Genomic DNA, 18,105 nt, shown 5'->3' on the forward strand with positions numbered 1-18,105 from the left:
CCTCCCCTCCCCCCTCCCCCCCTCGACCTGCAGGGCCAGGAGGGTTGACATCCAGTGGACTGACCACGTGGTTTATTATCACTCTCCCCTCCCCTCCTCCCCTCCTCCCCCCTCCCCCCCTCGACCTGCAGGGCCAGGAGGGTTGACATCCAGTGGGCTGACCACGTGGTTTATTCATCACTCTCCCCCCCCCCCCCCCCACCCCTCACCCACGCTGGATCTCTAAACTAAACTAATGCTGGAGCAGCACAGCAGGACAGGCAGTATCTCTGGAGAGAAAGAATGGGTGACGTTTCAGGTCGAGACCCTTCTTCAGACTGATATCAGGAGAGAGTGAAGATAGACATAAATGCTGGAGAAACTCAGCAGGTGAGGCAGCATCTATGGAGCGAAGGGATAGGTGACGTTTCGGGTCGAGAGGGAGATACATAGATAAGGAAGTGTAAGGTGTGAAAACGGGGCAAAGGGAATGAGGTTCAAGGAAAATGTAGAGTAGACGATTGTTAGCTGGGAGAAGCTACCAACAAAGCAAACAGAGATCAAATGTAGTCGGAGACAGTAAGACTGGTCAGAGAACTGGGAAGGGGGAGGGATGGATGGAGAGAGAGGGACAGCAATTGTCAGCAAAGCACATACCAGCATACCTGATGCACTTGAATAACCGGTTTGCTTTGCTTTGGTTTGGTTTGATTTAGTTTAGTTTAGATAAAATGGCCCCTCGCTCCACTAGCTCCACTCCAAAGACGTGCAGGTTTGTAGTGTATCCCAGTGTGTTGGATAGAACCAGTCTATGGGTGATCGTTGATCGGCATGGACTCGATGGGCCGAAGGGCCTGTTTTCACGCTGTATTTTTAAACTAAACAAATTTAACTTGGAATTAGGTTCAGCATTGACACTGGCGCAGTGGTAGAGCTATAACCAAACAGTGCCGGGTTCGATCCTGAACACGGGCGTTTGTCTGTACGGAGTTTGTACCTTCTCCCCGTGACCTGCGTGGGTTTTCTCCGAGGTCTTCGCTTTCCTCCCACACTCCAAAGACGTACAGGTTTGTAGGTTAATTGGCTTGGTATATAGGTAAAATTGTCCCCAGTGTGTGTAGGGTAGTGTTAATGTGCGGGGATCGCTGGTCGGCACGGACTCGGTGGGTTGAAGGGCCTGTTTCCACGCTGTATCTCTAAACTAAACTAAAACAAAACTACTGTCTGAAGAAGGGTTTCGGCCCGAAACGTTGCCTTTTTCCTTCGCTCCATAGACGCTGCTGCACCCGCTGAGTTTCTCCAGCTTTTTTGTGTACCTAAAACAAAACTACTGTTCTGTGTTTAAATTTTGCCCCTTAGTCAAGTCAAGTCAACTTTATTTGTCACATACACATACAAGATGTGCAGTGAAATGAAAGTGGCAATGCCTGCGGATTGTGCAAAAACAACAGAACAACAAAACAGAACAGAACCAGTATTTACATTTTCGAAAAATAAAAAGACACAACACAACAGTGAATTAGTCCCTGGTGAGATAAGAGTTTACAGTCCTGGTGGCCTGTGGGACGCAACTCCGTCTCATCCTCTCTGTTTTCACAACGTGACAGCGGAGGCGTTTGCCTGACCGTAGCAGCTGGAACAGTCCGTTGCTGGGGTGGTAGGGGTCCCCCATAATGTTGCTGGCTCTAGATCTGCACCTTCTGGTGTATAGGTCCTGCAGGGTGGTGAACGCATAGTGCGTTCAGCCGAATGTACTACTCTCTGCAGAGCCTTCCTGTCCGAGGCAGAGCTGTTCCCAAACCAGATCGTGATGTTACCGGACAGGATGCTTTCTACAGCCCCAGAGTAGGACAGAAGGATCCTCAGAGAGACTCTGAATTTCCTCAGCTGCCTAAGGTGATAAAGGCGCTGCTTTGTCTTTCTCACCAGTGCGGCGGCGTGTGTTGTCCATGTCAGATCCTCTGTGATGTGGACTCCCAGGTATTTGAAGCTGCTCACCCTGTCCACAGTAGTCCCATTTATCCCAAGCCCTCGAGTCTTTCACGGTTCCCAGCAACCCATCTACATTTACCTGCTGCCTCACTTACCTTTCTGACTTGATCTTCATTAATTCTCGTAAGGTAAAAAGCCAAAAGATGTACCGCAAACATTTTTTGTTTTGGTGTTTCAGGGTATTAGGTCCTGACGAAACAAAAGAAAAACGATCATGAGAATGTCAATGTTACGGTGGTTCGGATTGATACAAACGCTGACATTGACAGGCCCACAAACCTTCTGGACTCAAATGTAATTCCAATTTAGTCTCCGCTCTTCATTCACTCCCAGTTGAAGAAATGGGCGGCACGGTGGCGCAGCGCTAGAGTTGCTGCCTTACAGCGCCAGAGACCCAGGTTCAATCCCGACTACAGAGTTTGTACGTTCTCCCCGTGACCGCGTGGGTTTTCTCCGAGATCTTCCGTTTCCTCCCGCACTCCAAAGACGCACAGGTTGTAGGTTGTCCAAAAGGGAACTGCAGATGCTGGAATATCGAAGGTACACAAAATTGCTGGGGAAACTCAGCGGGTGCAGCAGCATCTATGGAGCGAAGGAAATAGGCGACGTTTCGGGCCGAAACCCTTCTTCAGACTGATGGGGGGTGGGAGAAAGAAGGAAAAGGGGAGGAGGGGGAGGAGCCCGAGGGCGGGCGGATGGGAGGGTGGGAGGAGACAGCTAGAGGGTTAAGGAAGGGGAGGAGACAGCAAGTGCTAGCAAAATTGGGAGAATTCAATGTTAATGCCATACGGACGCAAGGTCCCCAGACGGAATATGAGGTGCTGTTCCTCCAATTTCCGCTGTTGCTCACTCTGGCAATGGAGGAGACCCAGGACAGAGAGGTCGGATTGGGAATGGGAGGGGGAGTTGAAGTGCTGAGCCACCGGGAGTTCAGGTAGGTTATTGCGGACTGAGCGGAGGTGTTCGGCGAAACGATCGCCCAACCTACGCTTGGTCTCCCCGATGTAAATCAGCTGACATCTAGAGCAGCGGATGCAGTAGATGAGGTTGGAGGAGATACAGGTGAACCTTTGTCGCACCTGGAACGACTGCTTGGGTCCTTGAATGGAGTCGAGGGGGGAGGTGAAGGGACAGGTGTTGCATTTCTTGCGGTTGCAACGGAAAGTGCCCGGGGAGGGGGTGGTGCGGGAGGGAAGGGAAGAATTGACGAGGGAGTTGCGGAGGGAGCGGTCTTTGCGGAAGGCAGACATGGGGGGAGATGGGAAGATGTGGCGAGTGGTGGGGTCACGTTGGAGGTGGCGGAAATGGCGGAGGATTATGTGTTGTATTTGGCGACTAGTGGGGTGAAAGGTGAGGACCAGAGGGACTCTGCCCTTGTTGCGAGTGCGGGGATGGGGAGAGAGAGCAGTGTTACGGGGTATGGATGAGACCCTGGTGTGAGCCTCATCTAAGGTGGCGGAGGGGAATCCCCGTTCCCTGAAGAACGAGGACATTTCCGATGCCCTGGTGTGGAATGTCTCATCCTGGGAACAGATGCGGTGTAGGCGGAGGAATTGGGAGTAGGGGATGGAGTCTTTACAGGGGGCAGGGTGGGAAGACGTGTAGTCCAGATGCCCAATTTTGCTAGCCCTTGCTGTCTCCTCCCCTTCCTTAACCCTCTAGCTGTCTCCTCCCACCCTCCCATCCGCCCGCCCTCGGGCTCCTCCCCCTCCTCCCCTTTTCCTTCTTTCTCCCACCCCCCATCAGTCTGAAGAAGGGTTTCGGCCCGAAACGTCGCCTATTTCCTTCGCTCCATAGATGCTGCTGCACCCACTGAGTTTCCCCAGCAATTTTGTGTACCTTCAGGTTTGTAGGTTAATTGGCTTGGTATCAAAATGTAAGTTGCCCCAAGTCTGTGTAGGATAGCGATAGTGTGCGGGTATTGCTGGTCGGTGCGGACTCGGTGGTCCGAAGAGCCTGTTTCCGTGCTGTATCTCTAAACTAAACTAAACTAAATGCACAGAACAAATGTTGGCTCCTGTGCACGTGGATAAGAAAATATTTAGAAGATCCTTCATTTGCTCTCGGTCAAGTTGAGAGAATTGAAGTACTTGGAGTCAGGTGAGAAACAGCATGGTGGCGCCACGAGAGACCCGGGTCCCATCCTGACCTCGGGTGCTGTTTGTACAGAGTTTGTACGTTCTCCCTGTTACCCCGTGGGTTTTCTCCGGGTGCTCCTGTTTCCTCCCACACTCCCAAGATGTATAGGTTTGTAGGTTGAATGGCTTTGGTAAAAATTGTAAATTGTCCCTAGTGTATAGGGTACTGCTAGTGTATGTGGTGATCGCTGGTCGGTGTGGATTCAGTGCATGGATGGGCTAGTTTCTCTAGTACTATACCTCTAAGCTAAATGAAAGGACGGCATGGTGGCGCAGCGGGAGAGTTGCTGCCTTATGCCCCTGTCCCACTTAGGAAACCTGAACGGAAACCTCTGGAGACTTTGTGCCCCACCCAAGGTTTCCGTGCGGTTCCCGGAGGTTCCCGAAGGTTTTTGTCAGTCTCCCTACCTGCTTCCACTACCTGCAACCTCCGGCAACCACCTGCAACCTCCGGGAACCGCATGGAAACCTTGGGTGGGGCGCAAAGTCTCCAGAGGTTTCCGTTCAGGTTTCCTAAGTGGGACAGGGGCATTACAGTGCTTGCAGCGCCAGAAACCCGGGTTCAATCCTGACCTCGGGTGCACTCTGTACGGAGTTTGTACGTTCTCCCTGTGTCCGTTTGAGTTTTCTCCGGGTGCTCCTGTTTCCTCCCACACTCCAAAGACGTACAGGTTTGTAGGTAGAATGGCTTCGGTAAAAATTGTAAATTGTCCCGAGAGTGTAGGGTAGTGCTAAGTGTACGGGGATCGCTGGTCTGCGCGGACTTGGTGGGCCGGTTTCCCTGCTGTATCTCTCTACACTAAGGAAATGGGGAGGGCAACACGGAGAAGAGGTGAAAGGCAAGGCAGGGCTGGGGAGACAGGGGGAGGTCAGGATGGAGGGGACAGATGTGGGGGGAGGGCAGAGAAGGGAAGTGATGGAGGAGGGCAGGGCAAAATGGGGAAGAACCAAGGAGGACGACAGGGCAAGAGAGAGACAGGGTGGGCTGAGGTGGACAGTGGGAGGTAGGGGAGAGATGGGGGAGGAGTCAGTAGAGAGACGAGGGAGAGCAAAATCAATTGTTCCCATTGTCAGTGCTTATCGCAGTGTCAGGTCGGGGGGAGTTCCCCCCCCTCCCCCTTCCCCCCCCCCCCGCCATGGGTACCATGTAATCCCGTGCTACCTGCTCCATGGTCGGATAGTCGGCGACTAAACCGTCTCCCCCACCTGGTTTGGTTGTGGACCCAAAACAAGACCTGCCAAAGGGCGGATGAGCTCCTAGCGAGCCAACAACCTTCCACACTTCAGTAGAAGTTGCGATCACTGTCGTACATGTAAGGAACGATGATCAAGCACACACACACACCAAAATCCTTTCCTTCCAGCGGCGGAAGTGCAGGAACTGGAGGACAGAGATGTGAAGTATAGAAGTTGGGATGTAATGTTAAAATTGTACAAGGCATTGGTGAGGCCAATTCTGGAGTATGGTGTACAATTTTGGTCGCCTAATTATAGGAAGGATGTCAACAAAATAGAGAGAGTACAGAGGAGATTTACTAGAATGTTGCCTGGGTTTCAGCAACTAAGTTACAGAGAAAGGTTGAACAAGTTAGGGCTTTATTCTTTGGAGCGCAGAAGGTTAAGGGGGGACTTGATAGAGGTTTTTTAAATGATGAGAGGGATAGACAGAGTTGACGTGGAAAAGCTTTTCCCACTGAGAGTAGGGAAGTTTCAAACAAGGGGACATGACTTGAGAATTAAGGGACTGAAGTTTAGGGGTAACATGAGGGGGAACTTCTTTACTCAGAGAGTGGTAGCTGTGTGGAATGAGCTTCCAGTGAAGGTGGTGGAGGCAGGTTCGTTTTTATCATTTAAAAATAAATTGGATAGTTATATGGATGGGAAAGGAATGGAGGGTTATGGTCTGAGCGCAGGTATATGGGACTAGGGGAGATTATGTGTTCGGCACGGACTAGAAGGGTCGAGATGGCCTGTTTCCGTGCTGTAATTGTTATATGGTTATATGGTTATATGGTGAAGTGCGTCCGTCAGCGTTCCCGTCGGATACCAGCACCGCTGTGTCGCTAATGTTGTCAACGATGATGAATGATGAAGAATCACCGTCTCTTGGCAAAGAAAATCTTTTTGCTGTATCTCGGTGCAGGTGACAATAATAAACCACTAGTCCCTCGGAATATCCTTGACCGGGCTTGCCTTGTCCTTCACTCCGACAGGAACGTGCACACCCTGAACTCTTGTCATCACACTTTTCAAAAGCATCCCACTCTTCCTGGACATTCCTTTGCCTGCAAACAACAACTTGAGCGTCCAGGAGCGGAAAAGACTACAACAAGTTGTGATCACTGCCCAGTCCATCGCCGGCTCTGACCTCCCCACCGTCGAAGGGATCTATCGTAGTCGCTGCCTCAAAAAGGTAGTCAGTCACCCACAGCATCCTGGGGCCACACACTCGTTTCACCATTGCCACCAGGAAGAAGGAACAGGAGCCTGAAAACATCAGGAACAGCTTCTTCCCTACAGCCATCAGTCTGTTAAACACAACTACAAATAGGCTCTGAGCTCTGAACTGCAAAAGACAATATTATTATTGCACTATATATGTTATTTATTGAACTTTTTTTCCTCTTCCCCCATTGTGTACTATGTTTACATATTCACATACTCTGTTGTGCTGCAGCAAGTAAGAATCTCATTGTCCCATCCGGGACGTATGACAATAAAACGCTCTTGACTTTTGACCTAGTTTACATTAGTTTTTCTAGTTTAGGTTTTAGTTTATTTTCATGTACCAAGGTACAGTGAAAAGCTTTTGTTGCATGCTAACCAGTCAGCGGAAAGACAATACCCTGATTACCATCGAGCCGTCCACAGTGTGCAGATACATGATTACGGAGCAGAGTGGAAACAGGCCCTTCGGCCCATCGCGTCCGCACCAACCATGGGTCACCTGTTCATGCTAGTTCTTTGTGATCCCACGCTCTCACAGAAACATAGAAAATAGGTGCAGGAGTAGGCCATTCGGCCCTTCGAGCCTACACCGCCATTCAATTTGATCATGGCTGATCATCCAACTCAGTATCCTGTACCTGCCTTCTCTCCATACCCCCTGATCCCTTTAGCCATAAGGGCCACATCTAACTCCCTCTTAAATATAGCCGATGAACTGGCCTCAACTACCTTCTGTGGCAGAGAGTTCCAGAGATTCACCACTCTCCGTGTGAAAAACGCTTTTCTCATCTCGGGCCTAAAGGATTTCCCCTTTATCCTTAAACTGTGACCCCTTGTCCTGGACTTCCCCAACATCGGGAACAATCTTCCTGCATCTAGCCTGTCCAACCCCATCATCCATTCCCTATACACTAGCTGGCAATTTACAGAGTCCATTTAACCTACAAACCCGCTGTTAGACACAAAAAAGCTGGAGTAACTCAGCGGGACAGGCAGCATCTCTGGAGAGAATGAATGGGTGACGTTTCGGGTACAGACCCGTCCCGGCCCTAAGCTGGTCCCATTTGCGTTTGGCTCATATCTCCCTAAACCTAAATCTCCAAGTGGTATTTATCAACTGTGAGGGCTTCACTGTCTACATGCAACTAATTCGCAAACAGTGGGCGGCATATTGACACAGCGGTAGAGTTGCTGCCTTACAGCGCCAGAGACCCGGGTTCCATCCTGACTACGGGTGCTGTCCGCACGGGGTTTGTACGCTCTCCCCGTGACCTGCGTGTGTTTTCTCCGGGCGCTCCGGTTTCCTCCCACACCCCAAAGACGTACAGGTTTGTATGCTAATTGGCTTTGTTGAAACTGTAAACTGTCCCTTGTGTGAGTAGGTACACAAAGATGCTGGAGAAACTCAGCGGGTGCAGCAACATCCATGGAGCGAAGGAAATAACTTGTGTGTGTAGGACAGTGTTATTAGTGTGCGGGGGTCGCCGGTCGGCATGGACTCGGTGGGCCGAAGGGCCTGTTTCTGCGCCATCTAAACTAAACTAAAGTGGATATAATTCTGTAGGTCTCGGTCAGCTGTCGGAATATATTTGTCCTATTATAGACCAGACTCTTTGATATCTTTACACCTTGAATCTAGAAACAGCTGGCTCTTTATTCACTTCAAGCTCAGCAGTTGCCGCTCATGGAATGAAGTCCCAAATATAACAATGCAGTAAATACCATGCGGGCACCATTTTGACATCCAAAAAATGATCGGCATGTTGAACGCGTATTTTCTGTGCCTAAACTTGTTTACAAATTCTCATCAGCAAACTGATGTCAATGTTTGTCCAAAGGTGGTTCGGTTCACTAGCCTCAACATTACAAAGCACCAGAATTTGAACCCACTAGTAGCTTCAAGGATAGAAACAGAAGGGAGGATGAGAAAAGTGAAAGCACCGGATCCGCTAACACTATCCTACACACACTAGGGACAATTTACAAGGATATCAATAAATAGATCAAGCAAATGGTGCAAGCCAGCAGAAAATTGAATAAATTAGATGATAATTCAGAATTAAAGGACGTTCTTTTAGGAAGATGAGGAACAATTTCTTTAGTCAGAGGGTGGTGAATCTGCGGAATTCTTTGCCACAGAAGACTGCGGAGGCCAAGTCAGTGGGTATTTTTAAGGCAGAGATAGATTTTACTTCGGAGTCACGTGAGTGACTACGTGAAGAACCCCGCCAGGACACATGCGTGCCATATCGCTTTCACGCTTGCGAAACGACAGGCGGGGTGGAGCGTTCCCCCGCAGCGGTAAGTTTGAAACCGCGACCTGCAGGTAAGTGATTTACTCTGCGGTAGTGTTTGTCCCCGCGCTGTTTTTACACAGGGGGGGGAAGCTGGACAAAATAGTGTCCACAAGTGCTGCGAGTAAAGCTGGCTGGGGAGGACCGCGAAGTTGCGGGAGCCAGCAGCAGCTGAAGGCACAAGCCCCGTAAGTGGGATCAGCTGTGCCGACTTTTGGTCCCGCGCCGGCCAGAACACCACGGCCGGGCGGGAGACTATTCAGAATGGGACCGTCGACTTTGACAAGTCGAAAATGGCAGGAGGCGGGGTGGAACGACGTTCCCCCGTAGCGACAATTTAAACCAGGACCTGCAGGTAAGAGTACTCTGCGGTCTTTTTGTGTTTTCCCATGCTGATTACAGGTAGGGAGCATGGAAAAGTCGAAGAAACCAACGAGGGCTGCGACAAAGCTGGTGGGCCAGCAGCGGCCAGCGACACTTGAATCACCTATAATGGGATCAGCTGTGCCCGATGTCGCCTCCGCACCGGCCAGATCCACTCCGCGGCCGGGCGGTAAGGCAAAACAAAAAACCATCAAAGTCGTGGACTCAGATGAGTCCGACTTTGAGCAGCCGCGGGCGGCCAGCGACCGTGAGCGCTGGAGCCGGATGGAGCGGTGTGTGGAGCATTTGCTCCAACGTGATGGAGTCGAGTCACTGTGGGCTCTATGTAAAACCCACAGCAGCACCTCTTGTAGGGTTGCACAGTGCTTCTCCCTCGTCAGTGGGGAGTACTGGGGGTCAGTTCTGGGCTGATCCTGAAGAGGGGTTTGCAGAACAGAAATCAAGTGTGCAGGGGGTGCAGGAACGTGAAAATCTACTGGACATGGTGTCCAACTTCATACAGCCAGACCAGACTGGCCAAAACCTGGAGGACACTTGACACCGGGTAACTGTATATCCCTGAATGTTCCTGTAATAAATAATTGTATATGGAAACTCCTAAACAGCGGGGATAACAGCTTTCACCCGCACAGTGGATGAGAAGGACATGTCGCAGGACCAACAGGATGCACTGGCACTGCTTTGCAACACACGGCCATAGACAGCACCCTTACGCACCCACCAGTAGAACAAGACCAACTGGTGAAAGCTCGAAGGTCCGGTACACCAAACATGAGTCTTTCTTAGGCCATGGCCCAGACCGGCCTTCTTGGAAGATACGCAAACCTCCAACATCAACCAAACCACAAACCCAGACACTGACGCCTCAACATCAACGAAGGATTTACAAAAAGAAGTAAACCTGCCACTGGTAACTATGGAGGTAGGTGGGTCTGGTTCCCTACAAATTGCAGCGAGCATGGAGGTTGGGGGGAGATTACTCTCCTTTCTGGATGCATGGAGTATGTTAACTACCGATACTTATATTTTAAGCAGTATCCAGGGATATACAATAGAATTATACACAAACACAGCCCTCCAGTTCAACATATACCGAACCGAATGTTCGTACTTTCCGGTAAAGAAAAATCAGAAGCGCAGGCTGAACTGGAGCGGCCTTACGCAAAACGGGTAATTGAAAAATCCCAACACGAACCGCTAGAATTGGTGTCCAATATCTTTACCAAAAACAAAAAAGATGGTGGTTGTCGCATCATCATAGATCTGACCAAATTGAATACATTGTACAATATATTCATTTTAAAATGGAAACCTTTGTTACTGCTAAACAATTGATTTCCAAAGGTTACTTCATGGCTAGCATCGATTAAAAAATGCTTACTTTTCAGTGCCTATACGAGGTGACCACAGATGTTACTTAAAATTCAACTGGATGGGACAGCCTGGCAGTATAGAGCGCTGCCAAATGGTTTAACATCAGCCCCCAGGCTGTTCACTAAAATTTTGAAACCAGCCCTAGCGTTTCTATGGAAACGAAAACACATGGTCATGGCATATCTAGATGACATACTTATTGTGGGCAAAACTTTGGAATTGGCCAAACAAACTGTAACAGCCACAAAACAGTTATTTGAAAAACTGGGGTTTATTATCCATCCAGTTAAATCTAAATTAACGCCTTCCACTACTATGGACTATTTGGGGTTCACCATTGACTCCGTTCACATGTCGGTGACTTTGCCAAAGGGAAAGGCTATAGGCTTAATAGAGGCTTGCAATAACCTCATTGACATCAGTAACCGTCCATCAGATTGGTAGCAAAAGTAATTGGCAAAATGGTGGCTGCTTTTCCAGCCACACAATTTGGACCTTTACATTACCAAAATTTACAGAGAGCAAAAATACAAGCACTCAAAATCAATGCTGGTCATTTTGACAGACCAATGAAGCTACCAATCAAAGCTATAATGGAACTAAAATGGTGGATAGATAACATTTGGCTTTGTTTCAATCCAATCATTATCAGCAACCCTTCCAGGTAAACTAAATTTAGTGGCAGACACCAGGTCACGCAAATTTAATGAAAACACCGAATGGATGTTGAATAAAAAGTATTTGCTGATATTACAGCACGATATGGAACACCAGATATCGATCTATTCGCATCCAGGCTTAATCAACAGTTATCAAACTATGTTCCCTGGGGCAGCGGCGACAGATGCATTTTCACTGCATGGGGGGGGGGGGGGGGAATTGTTTATTTATGCATTCCCTCCTTTCTGCCTCATCAGTCGGGTATTAAGGAAAATACAGCAAGACTCTGCGTCTGGTATTTTGGTAGTACCCGATTGGCCTACTCAACCATGGTTCCCAGTGATACTGAACATGGTATTAGAACTATGTATCACCATCCCGAATAGACCAGACTTATTGGTTCATCCCGTAACAAGGGATAGCCACCCATGCCATAACTATTTGAATTTATTAATTTGTAGAGTTTAAAAATACCACTACTACAGCTGGGACTGATGGACCGAACAGTGAACATGATTTCGGCGGGCCACAGACAGTCCACCAAAATACAGTATCTGGTCTATATCAGGAAGTGGGAGATGTATTGTCACAAAAACAGCTTCACCTACAGAGATATGAACATCCCGTCTGTTCTGGAGTACCTGGCAGGCCTCCATTATGACGAGGGGCTCAGTTATAGTGCCATCAACTGCGCCAGAAGTGCTCTATCAACTTATCTATGGCAAGGAACAGAGCGTCACTCTGCTGGGACTCACCCACTGGTAACAAAACTTATGAGGGGAATTTTTAATACCAATCCCCATAGAACCAGGTACTCCCAAATATGGGATGTGAGTATTGTCCTGAAGATGCTCAGGAATTGGTCTCCAGCAACAGCTCTGTCCCTACATAGACTGACATTAAAAACAGTCATGCTAATGGCATTGGTCACGGCACAAAGGGTACAGTCATTACATAAATTAAGACTGGACACATGACGTCTTCATCTGAAAACATTACGTTTCATATTTATGAATTAGTAAAGCAGAACAGACAGGGATCAGCAGGCCTCAATATAGAATTTAGGTCTTACCCAACAGATGATCGTCTCTGTATAGTAAGACATTTGTCGTTATACATGGAGAACACGAAAATCATCAGAGGCAATGAGAAGGCACTTTTAGTCAGCCATAAGCACCACACAAAAGAGTGACGGTCCAGACCATCTCAAGATGGCTGAAACAGGTTCTAATACAGGCTGGGATGGATACTAATATTTTAAAATCTCATTCCACCAGGGCTGCAGCTACATCGGCAGCTATGCAGTTGGATGTACCAATGGACCAAATCCTCAAGGCAACAGGATGGTCAGGGGAAAAACATTCCAACTATTTTATCATAAACCAGTCATTAAACCTGGAACATTTGCAGAAACAATTTAAGTTCTGTAATTTAATTACCCCATAAATAGGGGCTATAATTTGTGTTAATCAATTCATGGATTTCAATGTCGGATTCATGTCTAAAATATGTTGACACAATTCCTCCTACAGTCATTAAGGCAGATGTGATGCATGGACTCGTTTCCACGGCATGAAATCACAGAGCTTTGAAATCTTCACGTAGTCACTCACGTGACTCCGAAGTAAAATAGTAAGATTAAACGAGAACTTACCAGTTCGAAGTTTGATCGTTATTTTATGAGGAGTACGTTGAGGGCATACGTGCCCTCCGCTCCCACCCATGATCATATACTCAACTGGTATTTCTTCTCTAATCTTACTATGTTTAAGTCATTACAGTTATCTGTGATTTCACACCGCTGCTTTGAAGAATGACACGCATGCGTCCTGGCGGGGTTCTTCACGTATTCCCTCAACGTACTCCTCATAAAATAACGATCAAACTTCGAACTGGTAAATTCTCGTTTAATCTTACTATTCTTGATTAGTACAGACGACAGAGGTTATGCAGAGGTTATGGGGAGAAGGCAGGAGAATGGGTGTTAGGAGGGAAAGATAGATCAGCCATGGTGGAGTGGACTTGATGGGCCGAATGGCCTAATTCTACTCCTTTTCCTTTTGACCGTACGATAATCCAAGCATTTTCATAATGATATACAGGATATATAGTCACAGATTCATATTTCAGCCCAACTCATCCATGCCATTCATTTGTTTAGCCAGAGGGTGGTGAATCTGTGGAATTCATTGCCACAGACAGCTGTGGCGATCAATGGGTATTTTTTAAGGCGGAGATTAACAGATACTTGATTGGTAAGGCTGTCCAGGATTATGGGGAGAAGGCAGGAGATGGGGTTGAGATCGGCCATGATTGAATGGCAGAGTAGGCTCGACGGGCCAAATGGCCTACTTCTGCTGCTATGGCTCATGAACCTATCCACGTGCCTATCTAAAAACCTCTTATATGCTTCTATCCGCTTTTCCCTCAACCTCTGGTGTTCCAGAGAAAATAATCCGTTTGTCTAAAATGGGCGGCACGGTGGCGCAGCGGTAGGGTTGTGGCCTTACAGCACTTACAGCGCCAGCGACCCGGGTTCGATTCCGACTATGGGTGCTGTCTGTACGTAGTTTGTATGCTCTCTCCGTGAACTGCGTGGGGTTTTCTCCGAGATCTTCGGTTTCCTCCCAAACTCCAAAGACCGACACGTTTGTAGGTTAATTGGCTTGGCATAATAGTAAAGTGTCCCTACTGTGTGTAGGGTAGTGGTAGTGTGTGGGGGTCGCTGGTCGGTGCGGACTCGGTGGGCCAAAGGGCCTGTTTCCGCGCTGTATCTCTAAAACGAAAAAATCTCCAAGTAGCTAACACTGCCTAATCCAGGCAGCATTCTGGTAAAAATAAGGACAAGGTAATAATAGGTGATTTCCAGAGAAGCAGTGAAGCCGCAGATGTTGCCCAGATGAGATAAATATGCCATCTTTCATCAACTTACTGCATCTTATGAGCAATGTTTAATAAAAATGATAGCTATAAATCACTGTGTTAAATATTGCCACCCACGTTTCAGTCAGTTTCAATATAAGAACAAATAATGTGCAAAAATAAGGACAGGGGCAGCGCGGTGGCGCAGCGGTAGAGTTGCTGCCTTACATCACCAGAGACCTGGGTTCGATCCCGACTACGGTACGGAGTTTGTACGTTCTCCCCGTGACCTGCGTGGGTTTTCCCCGGGTGCTTTGGTTTGCTCCCACACTCCAAAGACGTGCAGGTTTGTAGGTTAATTGTCTTCTGTAAGAAATTGTGAATTGTCCCTAGTGTGTAGGAGAGTGTTAGTGTGCGGGGTGATCGCTGGTCGGCACGGACTCGTTGGGCCGAAGGTTGTGTTTCTGCGCTGTATGTCTAAACTAAACACAAAGTGCGAGAGTAACTTAGCGGGTCAGGCAGTAATGTTCTCGATTAACAATTGCATTGGCAGGTGTTGTAAGCCCATTCTTCACAAAGTACAATGAACCTTCCTGGGCCTTCTCCACTGGGCCTACTCCACTGGGCCTTCTCCACTGGGCCTACTCCACTGGGCCTCCTCCACTGGGCCTTCTCCACTGGGCCTACTCCACTGGGCCTTCTCCACTGGGCCTACTCCACTGGGCCTCCTCCACTGGGCCTACTCCACTGGGCCTACTCCACTGGGCCTCCTCCACTGGGCCTACTCCACTGGGCCTACTCCACTGGGCCTACTCCACTGGGACTCCTCCACTGGGCCTACTCCACTGGGCCTTCTCCACTGGGCCACCTCCACTGGGCCTCCTGCACTGGGCCTTCTCCACTGGGCCACCTCCACTGGGCCTCCTCCACTGGGCCTCCTCCACTGGGCCTCCTCCACTGGGCCTCCTCTACTGGGCCCCCTCCACTGGGCCTCCCCCTCCACTGGGCCTCCTCCACTGGGCCTCACCCTCCACTGGGCCTCCTCTACTGGGCCAACTCCACTGGGCCTCCTCCACTGGGCCTCCTCCACTGGGCCTACTACACTGAGCCCACGACTGGATGGAGAGAGGAATCACTCCGACTGAATGACTCTCCAGCGGGCACGACCTCCCATGGCCAACCTGGAAGACCCTCAACAGATTACGAGTGGAGCAGGGGAGGTGCAAAGCACTTATGAAAGCATGGAACTACAAGGCAGAAGACACATGTAGCTGTGGAGCAGTACAGACAATGTCCCACCTACTGGAGTGTGACGACGCCCCCCAGCGCAGCCCCCAGGACCTGGCTGAACTGACCCGACCAGCTGTGACCTGCGCCAGATACTGGCAGAACGACATCTGAGATTGCAACGGACTCGAAGAAGACTACACTGGGCCTTCTCCACTGGGCCTCCTCCACTGGGCCTGCTCCACTGGGCCTACTCCACTGGGCCTCCTCCACAGCCGGAGTGAAGCCCAACGCAAATTGGAGGAACAGCATGTCATATTTCGCTTGGGCAGCTTACATCCCAGCAGTATGAATATTGACTTCTCTAACTTCAAGTAACCCTTGCTTTGCCACTCTCTCCATCCCTTCCCCGTCCAAGTTCTCCAACTAGTTTGACTGTCCTGATTAAATTTCACTTTGTATGACTCGTTGTCACCTTCCCCTAGCTAACAATGATCCATTCTACGTTTTCCTTGATCGTCAACTTTGATCGGTCGTTTTCACACCTTACCCTTCCATATCTCTTGGTTCCCTCTCCCCTGACTCTCAGTCTGAAGAAGGGTCTCGACCCGGAAACATTACCCCATTCCTCCTACCCAGAGATGCTGCCTATCCCCGTGTTAAACACCTGTATTTTTGTGTCCGTCTTTAATGAGGAAATAAACTTTGTCCTTACCATGACACAATAAATTGAAGGGAGCATCAAGGCCAATAAAGGTGTTAGTAGTCACAGGAAGCTCCTTCCAGACTGACACAATCCATTGTGTTTCAACCTCGGTCACCACGCGGAACTGAGATCAGCTTCCAACACACGAGCTGCCATTGTGAGGTGACAATGATGATCACACACGTTACCCTGGATTCAGTGGCCAGAATTAGTCTCTGTCTCTACTGCTCAGTAGGTGCTGACCTGCAATCAGGGAGAGTAAGAGTCACACAGTGTGGAAAATGGGGCCCTTCGGCCCAACTTGCCCACACCGACCAACATGTCCCATCTACACTAGTCCCACCTGCCTGCGTTTGGCCCATATCCCCTTAAACCTGTCATAGAGTTATAGAGTGATATACAGTGTGGAGACAAGCCCTTTGGCCCAACTTGCCGACACCGACCAACATGTCCCTTCTACACGTCCCACCTGCCTGCGTTTAGCCCGTATCCCACTAAACCTGTCCTATTCATGTACCTGTCTGTTTCTTAAACTTTGCGATAGTCCCTGCCTCAACTGCCTACGCCGGCAGCTTGTTCCATATACCCACCACCCTTTGTGTGAAAAATACCCCTCAGGTTCCTATTAAATCTTTCCCCCCTCACCTTAAACCTATTCCCTCCGATTTTCGATTCCCGTACATGGTGCCAAACCCGAACCCCTTATTCTAAACGTAGCCTCACTGACGTCCTACATAACTGCAACATGCCCTCGCAACCTCTATACTCAATTGACATAAAATGCTGGAGTAACACAGCAGGACAGGCAGCATCTCTGGAGAGAAGGAATGGATGACGTTTCAGCCGAGATCCTTGAGTCTGAAGAATGGTCTCGACTCAAAACGTCAACTGTTCCTCCTCTCCAGTGATGCTGCCTGTCCCGCCGAGTTACTCCGGCGTTTTGTGTCTATCTTTGGTTGTAAACCAGCATCTGCAATTCCTTCCTACATATCCTCCACTCAATACTGATGAAGTATTTGGGCGGCATGGTGGCGCAGCGGTAGAGTTGCTGCCTTACAGTGCTTGCAGTGTCGGAGATCCAGGTTTGATCCCGACTACCGGTGCTGTCTTTAAGGAGTTTGTACGTTCTCCCCGTGACCGCGTGGGTTTTCTCCGAGATCTTCGGTTTCCTCCCACACTCCAAAGACGTGCAGGTTTGTAAGTTAATTGGCTTGGGTTTGTATACTTGGTATAAGTGTAAATTGTCCCTCGTGTGTGTGTGTGTAGGATAGTGTTAATGTGCGGGGATCACTGGTCAGTGAGGACTCAGTGGGCCGAACAGCCTGTTTCCACTCTGTATCTCGAAACTAAACTAAAACTAAGATCAATGTGTTGAGAGCCTTTGTGACCACCCTATCTATGTGTGACTCCACTTTCAAGGAACTATGTAACTTGTGGTGGTTTCACGGTGGCGCAGCGGTAGAGTTGCTGCCTTACAGCGAATGCAGCGCCGGAGACCCGCGTTCGATCCTGACTACGGGTGCCGTCTGTATGGAGTTTGTACGTTCTCCCCGTGGGTTTTCTCCGAGAACTTCGGTTTCCTCCCACACTCCAAAGACGTAAAGGTTTGTACGTTAATTGGCTTGGTATAAATGTAAAAATTGGCCCTAGTGGGTGTAGGATAGTGTTAATGTGCGGGGATCGCTGGTCGGCGCGGACCCGGTGGGCCGAAGGGCCTGTTTCCGCGCTGTGTCTCTAAACTAAACTTTAAAAAAGGAGGCCTGATATTAGGCAGGAGAGACTGAGATTTTGTAACAGGGAGAACGTACAAACTCCACATAGACAGCACCAGTAGTCAGGATTGAACCCGGGTCTCTGGCACTGTGAGGCAGCAACTCTGCGCCACTGTGCCGCCCTGTTAGGTAGTTGGTAGGTTGAAAGTAGGCACTCACCCTGTACTATAACCACAGGTTCCTGAATGTGGTGGTGAGCAAATGGACAGTTTCTGCTGAGACCCTTCACACCAAATGGCCGGCCTGGCTTGCCAGCATTTAATCAAAGC

The 18,105-nt window shown here is 49.2% G+C and overlaps 1 protein-coding gene across 1 annotated transcript in view; it reads right to left on the reverse strand.

The window, feature by feature from the left end:
* The window catches only part of LOC116981433 (hexokinase HKDC1-like), a 53,032-nt gene extending 36,699 nt beyond the window's left edge, over positions 1-16,333 (reverse strand). Inside the window, exons 1-2 of the mRNA XM_033034487.1 lie at positions 16,074-16,333; positions 2,067-2,160 (exon numbers count right to left, since the gene is read on the reverse strand). Coding sequence (XP_032890378.1) covers positions 2,067-2,129 — 63 coding nt within the window. The 5' untranslated portion in view covers positions 2,130-2,160; positions 16,074-16,333. The remainder of the gene's footprint in view (positions 1-2,066; positions 2,161-16,073) is intronic.
* Between the last annotated feature and the right edge of the window lie 1,772 nt (positions 16,334-18,105).

This window comes from Amblyraja radiata, chromosome 15, assembly GCF_010909765.2.
Source record: "Amblyraja radiata isolate CabotCenter1 chromosome 15, sAmbRad1.1.pri, whole genome shotgun sequence".
NCBI lineage: Eukaryota > Metazoa > Chordata > Chondrichthyes > Rajiformes > Rajidae > Amblyraja > Amblyraja radiata.